Here is a 9,578-nt window from a genome sequence, read left to right as displayed (position 1 = left end):
GCATCCATGCCACGATCGCAGTCACAGAGATCACACCTTTTCTTCATTCTGAAGCTCTTGATCGGTATCTGCATGATTTTCTGCTTTGTGCCGCTGCCACATCATTGGCTGATTAGATAACTACATGAATGTGCAGGTGTACAGGTGTTTCTAATAAAGTTGACGGTGAGTGTATAACATAAATATAACAAAATAACTGAGTAAAGTGTAATCACAAGCCATGAGAAAAGTTGAAAGTCTCTGAATCTCATTCATTCACTCAATAGGGGGCCATGGCATCATCTATGACTTTCTTAGGAAATCCATAGTTATACAAATAATTGCTCATTTTCTCATTCTTCAGTAGGAGATCTTCATTCTCAGTAGCTATGAATAAGGAACAGAATTTCAGCATTGTTTGCTGTACTGTAAGAGGGAGAGAGTCAGTTTATGTGGGTTTATAAGTAGTGGTTTCCGAACACAATCTATTGATGTCACTGACTTAAAAGTTGTGCTCATGCCAGTATGTATGATATTCCATGTGAAAATGGAAGAAATGAACAGCTGAAGCTCTTCAAGTGAGCAGGGAGCAATGCCAAATATGTCAGCTATGTACATAATGAACATTGTGAATACATGTCCAGTGACTTATTCAAAGAGGTTTTTCTCAACAAATCCAACCAAGAGTAAGAAGGTCCATTTTAGTGCCACATGGTTTCACCTCCTACAGCCTTAGCAGCACTTTGCTTCCGTAACTTTTTCCCATTTATAGCCACTTCTCTGGAAACTTTTACAATCTGCATTTTTTTTTTTTACTGATGTTACAGTCTGTGTATTACTCCTACTACTACTTACAATAGTAAAACACAAATTATATTAATAATAATTTATGTAAAGTGTTTAAAAAACACAAATACACACACATTTGTCTGACCATCCTTGTAAGGAAATTTCACTGACGTAATTATTAATGCTTGTTCATTCATTCATCTTCAGCATGCGCTTTATCCTGTTCAGGGTTGCAGTGAATCCCAGGGACACTGGGCACACAAAAATCACCCGACCAGTTCAACACAGGGCACCATAAACACACACACACACACACACACACACACACACACACACACACACACACACACACACACACACACACACACCCCTAGGGGTACTTTGCATTAGCCAGTCTACCTACATGCATGTTTTTGTGCAGTGGGGGGAAAGCGGAGAACCCTGAGGAAACACACACAAACAAAGGAAGAACACACAAAACTCTTCACAGACACTAACCTTAGCACACTGGAACTGTGAGGCCACCATGCTGCCTCTCAAGGCTAGTTTTATATGAGGTATTAATATATTTAGATATTTAGTCCCCACCAAGGTATAATAACCTTGTTTTATATTTCTTTTGGCATAATTTAATGATTAATTTTATTTGCCTTAATTTATGGGGATATGTTGGCTTGCTTTCTTTGTATTTCATATTTTTTAATTGATCCCAATAATATAAAACACAAAAAATACCAATAATATCTATTTTATAGAGTTTTCAGATCTTCATGAATACCAAATTCCTTGCAGGGCTTCCAGAAACGGTGCACAGAGGCGGAATAATGGCGCGGGTGCAGCGGGTATCACTGTCACTTCACAGTTAGAGGATCCCCAGTTCTGAGCTCAGGTTACTGAGTTTTGCGTTCTCCCCGTGTCTGCCTGGACTTCCTCTGAGTTCTCTGGTTTCCTGCCACAACTCTCAACAATGTCAGTAGGTGGATTTGTTACTCTAAATTATCCTTAGGTGTGAATGTATGTGTGCATTGTGCCCTGCAATGGATAAGTGTCCTGTTCAGGGTGTACATACAGTATTCCTGCCTCACACCCAGTGTTCCCAAGACAGACTCCTGATCCATCATGCCCAGCATAAAGCACTTACTAAAGATGACTAACTTATGCAATCCTTGTAATGCGTTATCTGAAATGAAGTGGTGTGAGAACTGCCTTCTTCACATTGAGCTGTAATTCTTTATTTTTCTTTATTAGTGTGATTAATTCCTATTCTCTCTAACATGCTGCGTATAGGCCCTGTGTATAGGCCTGGTAAATATTCCTGTATAAATCCTGATGATGTACACAGTGTTAATAAATGATACAATAAATGAGGCTCCAGGTCACGTGTTGCAGCTTTTTCGTATTAAGGGAGCTTCAGATATCTCTGTTTCCCTCTGTGTGTATGTGTAAGGGGAAAAAAAAGACTAACACATTTCCTTATTATGACTCCATTCTGATATTTTATTTTATACATACAGTCATACACACACACACGCACGAGTGAAGTCAGACGTACATCACTCAAACTTATTAGACAGGATGTCCTTCTACACTTGACAGATTAAATATACCAAATTTCTCATTTCATTTTCAGAAGGTTGTTGTATTTAACCAAATTAACTTGTAATTATGTTTCAAAATAAAAGAGGTTTACTTCTGAGTACACTTTATGTAGTTTTAAGGGAAGTTGTTACATTTAAGGAAGAAATATGCTGCTAATAAACAACTGTTCATCTGATTGATGGATGTAATAACTTCCATGTAATAAAGGTGATTTAACTAGGCAATATGGCAAGCGCTGTTCACAAAAACAGTCCTATTCAATATCATTTTGCAAAACAGAATTAACAACAGATGCATGATTAAGACGAATAGCTGCTCTAGCATTGTTATTAAAGTTAGGGCTGGAACAGAATGAAACATTAACATAAAAACAGCACAAACCAAAATCACAGGGTTCTCAGTAGATTACTCTCTCAAGGAAACAATATTAAACGCTCATTAAATACCACTGCAGTGCCAATCCAAGTGTCATATTATTTGATTATGAAACCTGCTGGAATATTTTTCTTGTAAGGATCACTTTTAGCTTTCAGTAGTAAGGTAGACATATAATTTCCCCATCGAATTTAAGAAGTCTTCTAGCAATTCTTTTTATAAGTACACCTTCATTTCTAGCAGATTGGATAATGTTAATACTAAAACTATTTCAGATTTCCGTATTATGCTATTCGACATGGTTATACCCATATACTTGTTACTACCTGAAATATAACATAAATTTAATGTACAGTAAATGATACACAGTCTACTGAAGCTAGATGTTTGTCTCCTGATAATGTGGATGTATCAGTCATAAAGCTACAGTGGTTGTGCAAATCATGCTGTTGGAAGTATTATTATTTACATTACATAATAATAATAATAATAATAATCCCTTTTAGCACTTCAAAGATTACATCGTCCATGTTTGTCATTTGTTAGCAACAAGCTAGCAGTCAGTGCACCCTTCGTCAATTCTATGTTTTTATTTAATAATAATTGTGTGGTCCTCACCAACTTCTATAAACAAACAAATAAACAGCTGACAACAAAATAAACACAGCGGATTTCAGTATGTAGTCATTTTTTTCCCCGAAAAATAAATCAACATTCAGAAACTAAGTGGAAAAAAAACTAAGTACACCCTTAGTATTTCCACAATCATTAAGAGAGTAATTAGCAGACAGGTGTTACTAATGACAAGCGCAAGATTGTATGGGTGTACTTTCTTTTTCCCATGACTGTAGTTAATATTTTAGATTTAACAAGCTAATATGTCTACATGTTGGAACTCAGAGTTGAGAAGACTACTCCAAGTTGACGAGTAGGAATTTCAAGTTGAGGTGGCGATTTCTTTTACTGGTTGCAGGTTGGGAATTACAAACTGCGACTGCGAGTCAAACTCATCATTACTTCTTTACTTAAAACTTACTCCACATCTGAAAACACACAATCCACTATTTTGGAATAGACCATTATGCAGTAATGTCTGGAAGGATATCACTCAGGAGTAGTGCACTTCTGAAGTCTCACAAACCACATCAGTAACCTGAGTATTATACCATAGTGTGTGCAGAACACCATAACCAAAAGTGCTGAAGACAAAGCATGACAGACAGTACGTAGTAAACAGCGTGTGTAGTTTGGGACACGCCCCAGTGGACTGAAGAAGGCGAGCTGGAATGTAACTGCAGCAGTGCAGAATGATGAACAAAACCCTGGAAGTGTATGAAATCTTTAATCACACATTAAATGATGAATTTTAATGGAATGCCTATTCAGAAGAGCCTCTGATGATGCAGTAGTTTCACAGAAATGTAAAAAAAATAGTCCAAATCAAAGGAGTCATTACTCTCCATGAAGGAAGACAATTCAGAGTTTTAATGAACAAAACATCTTCATATTGCGGCTATGAAACAATGGATACGCAAACCACAACCTCTTATTCAAGTGACATTCAAGTATTTAGATATTCACGAATTCAACATTTATCAAGTTTTCTATGAATTAAAAAAAAAAAAACAATAATAAAATGAGGAGTAAAAAAACTCCAAGGCATTCTCCAATTCATTAACCCTGATTCTGATATGACGGTTCATTTGGCCCATTTTTAGAAGACCAGTAAAGTCATTCTGTCATTTATGATGAACAAAAAGTCTTTATCCCAGGCCAACGTCCAGTGACATCATCACAATAAAGCCAAGTATGGAGGTCCAGGAAGCCAGCTTCCCATTACCACTGAAAAAAAAACACAACTTGTCAGTGAGTCACTCTAAAGCAGGCATGTTGACAGATGTGACTTTTTCCAGTTTTGTGTTTGAAAGTTTTCAGTCATTGTGGTCAGTCATTTGAGGAGCTTTTGCATCATTCAAGTGAGGCTGAAGTCGAAGCCTGATGTGATTTCCTCTTTGGTGCATCTTTAAGCAGGTGAGATCACAGCACTCACACTCAGGTTTGGACTAAAACAAACGGTCTGAGAGCATCTGAGCAAAATGCTTTCAATCCGGTTCCAAGTGAACTCAAGTGCAGTAACAAAGTGATTCAACTCTGAACTGACCCGCTTGAAGGAAGTGAACCAAACGTTGTGTGTTTTGAGTCATAGAATTTCTTTTGTAGATTCTATCTGCTAAAACTGATCTGTGACATGCAAACTGATCCAAGCAGAGAGCTAAAACATAGCTGTATACTGCTGAAATGCCATGTGGTCTGGATGTTTGCTCAGATGAACAAAAAGAAAAAAATAAACGGTGAATGTGATACACAAAATGTTTTAAACTGGTTATTTATGTAGTTTTCTAATCGATTTTCATGCTGGAATGATTTTTGTGATTTCAAGTGTTTATTTATCATTTTCCCTCACTGTATTTCTGAATAGAGAATAAAAGTGTTTTATGTTTTGAGCCCTATACACCCTTCAGGCACTGTTTTTTTCTCTCTCTCTCTCTTTTGCATTTGTTTAAACAGTGAATGTGCAGTGTGACTCTAAACCAAACCAAGTGGCCAACAAAACAAAAGTATAAATTTCTCTCTGATTCAGACTCTGCAAACAGACTAATACTCCAGAAAGCACTCTTAAATTCCCTGGACTAATTGCCTGGTCCAGACTTACGTTCTTCACTCTAGTGACTGCTTCCACCTCCTAGTAGTTTTACTATAGTAATGAACCATAGTAGTTACACAATATGCTTTAAGATGAAGAACTAAATAATGAGATGGGAGATTAATGAGTTTAAATGAACTCACTATTAGACAATGTTTCCTCCAAAGTTCAGAACTGTTATTTCAGTTTGAGGTGTCCTTATATAACCAGTATTGAGTTAGGAGCAACACTTATAGCGTAATCGTAATAATTGTAATAGTGCAATCACCTGACTTGAGCTTCAGGTATGATGTCATCAACAACGACATAAACCATGGCCCCTGCAGCGAAAGCCAGTGCATAGGGTAGCAACGGCTCAGCCAGCACCACAGCAATGGCGCCTAGCAACCCTGCCACCGGCTCCACCATCCCACTGAGCTGCCCATACCTGAGAATGCACACACAAATTTACATGCACATGCGCACACACACACACACACACACACACACACACACACACACACACACACACACACACACACACACACCCCATTTAAAGAATCATTTATATAGTTTTTTTTTTTTTTTTGAAGCATGCAACAGCTCAGTTTTCCTTTTTTTTTTGTCAAGGAGTTTCTGATTCTTGGCTAAAAAGATAAAAAAAAGTTAAATAAATTTATCATTCATTAAAAATGAACTAATTTAGCATCTGAGAAGGTTGAATTTATGTGTTTTTTTGCATGGACAGCTTCATAAATCAGACTCGTGAAGGAAAACAGTCTTATTCAGCAAGCAACATACACAATTTTATATTACATTTTGCTTTAAACAATTAAGATCATTGATGGAAAAATAGGTGAGTCTGTGGGATAATGAGCTCTCATAAGCCTCTTGTACACATGACTTTGGCTTTCTGCGCTTTACAAACTGTTTTTAATCAAGTGCAACCGGGCCCAGATTTCAGATGAGCTCTTAAGATAAGTGATGCTCATAAGATTGGAAATATAAATTTACAAATGGAAAATAATATCAGCACAATATCGCATACTAGAAATATCAGCGCAACAGTGCACTCATCAAGACTGGTGGAGGGAGTATAATGGTGTTGGACTGCTTTACTGCCTCAGGGAAGAGATGACTTTGATGAATTCCAGGCTGTATTATGGAAATGTACAGCAGAATGTTAGGACATCTGTCTATAATCTAAAACTCAAAAAAAAAAAAAAATTGGGTCAAAAAACAAGATGATAACTTAAAACATACATTCTCCTCTGAAAGTATTGGAACAGCAAGGCCAATTCTTTGGTTTTTGCTAAGAACTGAAGATGTTTAGGTTTGAGACCTAAAGATGAACATAAGATCAGAAGTTCAGCTTTCATTTCCTGATATTTATATCTAGATGTGTTAAACAACTTAAAACATGGTGCCTTTGGTGGCAGACTTTGGTGGCAAATTTTGAGGTGAGCAAAAGTATTTGAACAGATAGTAAAGTAAATAACACTTAATATTTGGATGCATATCTCTTGCTTGCAATAACTGCATCAAGCCGGTGACCCACTGACATCACTAAACTGTTGCATTTGTCTTTCGTGATGCTTTTCCAGGCTTGTAGCACAGCTTCTTTCAGTTATTTGTTCTGGGGGGTTTCTCTGTTCAGTCTCCTCTTCAGGAGGTGAAATGCTTCTCAACTGAGTTAAAGTCTGGTGATTGACTTGGCCAGTCTCAAACCTTCCATTTTTCCCCCTGATGAAGTCCTTTGTTGCGTTGGCAGTGTGCTTTGAACTCTTTTCTCAGTTTCAAAATGGTTTGCTTTTCTCCCATAGACAGCTCTCTGGACTTGATGTTGGTTTGTCCTTTGTAACAACAAATGCAGTCTTCATGGGTAAAACCCAGGGCTCAAACCAAGAGTAGATATTTAGAGCTATTATTTGTTTAAACACTCAAACTAACAGGGCACACCTGGGCAACAAGAAACACCTGTGAGTCACTTGTTCCAATATTTTTGATTACTTTAACACATCTAGATGTAAATATCAGGAAATGAAATTCTGATCTATAGTCTCATCTTTTTATCTCAAACCTAAATGTCTTTAATGTATAAAATCAAAAGAATCGGCCTTGCCATTCCAATACATTCAGAGGGAACTGTACATAAATCAGAGATTGAGTGATTCTGACAGGCAGAATAAAATCTGAATTTTGAGTAATGCCTGAATCCTAACTCAGTCCCACAGAAACATAAAGTGCAAATTGAAGGAGCTCATTTAAGCAAGACACACCAAAAACTTCAAGTTGAAAGTTTTTAGCATTAAGCAACAGTTAGGTAAAAATTCTACTGAATGCACCAGATCAACAGCTCCAGTGCTGGTGCCAGTAAAGAAGGTTCCAGTAGGTAATTAATATAGAATGTGTACAGATTGACATATTTCATCATAAATGCATTTAAATTTTAATGAGCAGGTACATTTATACTACCTCACACATTAGCAGAGTGAACATTAGCTGTAGTGCTACACTGTGCTTTTCTTTCAGAAAAACTACAGAAAGTGAAAATTGAAAAAACTTCACTGAAAAATTATTAAATTCACAGTTTCCTCATATTTTAATGTTACAGATTCATTTGGAATTATTTACCCACAGGGATATCTGGCTAATTATTTTGTAATTTGTAATTACTTACCCACAGATATCACTGACCTATCAGTGATATATGGCTCAGTTTCACATTTATACTTAGGATCCACATATAAATTTGCCTTCAACTCATCTTCATGCAGTGACATATATATATATATATATATATATATATATATGCTAAACTCCAGCCCTGAAGATTTGCACATTAGATTTAAAGCCTACAACATGCTTATATACACTCACAGGCCATTTTCTTGCGCTGCTACCACAAGTCTAGGAAACTTATGTTTCAGTGTATATTCAGTGAATATGTAACTATAATGAAAATGTAAGTAATATTCACGCAGTAAATTTGCTCTGACAGTCCTCGTACAAATGTATCAGATCTGAACAAATTCAGATCAAAAACATTTTCTCAAAACTGTATGAATTCTGAGAAAGATCTTATGGACTCTTTTTGGATAAATAAAGAGAAATGTTTTAACACACTTGCGAATGACAGGAAAAGACAGAGTGAGAATGTGAGAATTTGCACACTCACCAGAAGGCTCGCCATGTGGACACTCCAGAGCCTCTGAGTGGCAGACTCACTGCAAGGCCTTCTGGGAAATTCTGGATGCCTATGCCTATAGCCAGGTTTCTGAAACACAGACATTTTTATTATTAAACTCTGCACTTAGACATTAAATAAATGTTTAAATAGAACACATTTAAATGTATGTCTTATTCCTAGACCCATGACTTAATTGGACTTAAAACAATAGTGAAAGTGTTGAGCTGGCTATAAGATCTCGTAACCCACAGTGTGAGCATGAGGGTGGTCTTGCCTTCACTAGCCCTCATATCCGGGTTTATTTGTTTGGCCTGCACTTGAACAAGACCAAGAAAAGTTGCTTTGTTTTGAGAAAGACTGCTTAGGCCCCCTCACTCCTTTTTGTGCTCTTTAGTTCCCTCCATTCCCTCCTGGCCTACCATTAAGATCCTGCCCCCGAGAGAAGAAAGGCTAATGACAGCCAGTCACGGTAAGGCTAACAGCAGAAGAGGTCTGTGGGAAGGAGGATACAGAGTGCAGCTGGGGTTCAGGGTTGGGAAAAGAGAGAGACTAAATGGTGAGAATAATGCTGCATTCAACTTACCTTGGAAGTGGAAAGTTGGAACTCGGAATAATGTAATTTTTGACCTCTTTGCGTTCAAGCTACAAAGTGGGAAAAAAAAACATGGTGGCCTCCAGGTTCAGCCAGCTAACTGTGAACAGTGAACTGTATAGTATACTGTATAGTGTTATAGATTTAAGAAGTGAATATGTCTGTATGTTGATTGACCTAAAATAAATACTTGTATATACAGTATAACTCGTGAAGGGGGGTGGGGGTGGGGTTCTTTGGTTTTTCCTACTTGGAGATCAGAGTTACTACATTTAGTTGAATGCAGCATAAAAGCAAAGAATAAAATTTGACTGAGAGATCTGCCAGACTTCAGGTGTGTTAAAGTAGAATTTACCTTTCTCAGTATTTTG

At 37.1% G+C, this 9,578-nt stretch overlaps 1 protein-coding gene across 3 annotated transcripts in view; it reads right to left on the bottom strand.

The window, feature by feature from the left end:
- Positions 1-3,339: 3,339 nt before the first annotated feature.
- Positions 3,340-9,578, bottom strand: part of LOC113527654 (zinc transporter ZIP11) — a 129,697-nt gene continuing 123,458 nt past the window's right edge. For all 3 annotated transcript variants that reach the window (XM_026915663.3, XM_026915667.3, XM_026915665.3), the window contains exons 8-10: positions 8,604-8,702; positions 5,715-5,873; positions 3,340-4,584 (exon numbers count right to left, since the gene is read on the bottom strand). In XM_026915663.3, the coding sequence (XP_026771464.1) occupies positions 4,506-4,584; positions 5,715-5,873; positions 8,604-8,702 (337 nt within the window). In that variant the 3' untranslated portion in view covers positions 3,340-4,505. The remainder of the gene's footprint in view (positions 4,585-5,714; positions 5,874-8,603; positions 8,703-9,578) is intronic.

This window comes from Pangasianodon hypophthalmus, chromosome 12, assembly GCF_027358585.1.
Source record: "Pangasianodon hypophthalmus isolate fPanHyp1 chromosome 12, fPanHyp1.pri, whole genome shotgun sequence".
In the NCBI taxonomy this organism is placed as follows: domain Eukaryota; kingdom Metazoa; phylum Chordata; class Actinopteri; order Siluriformes; family Pangasiidae; genus Pangasianodon; species Pangasianodon hypophthalmus.
This window is presented reverse-complemented; position numbering and strand designations above follow the sequence as displayed.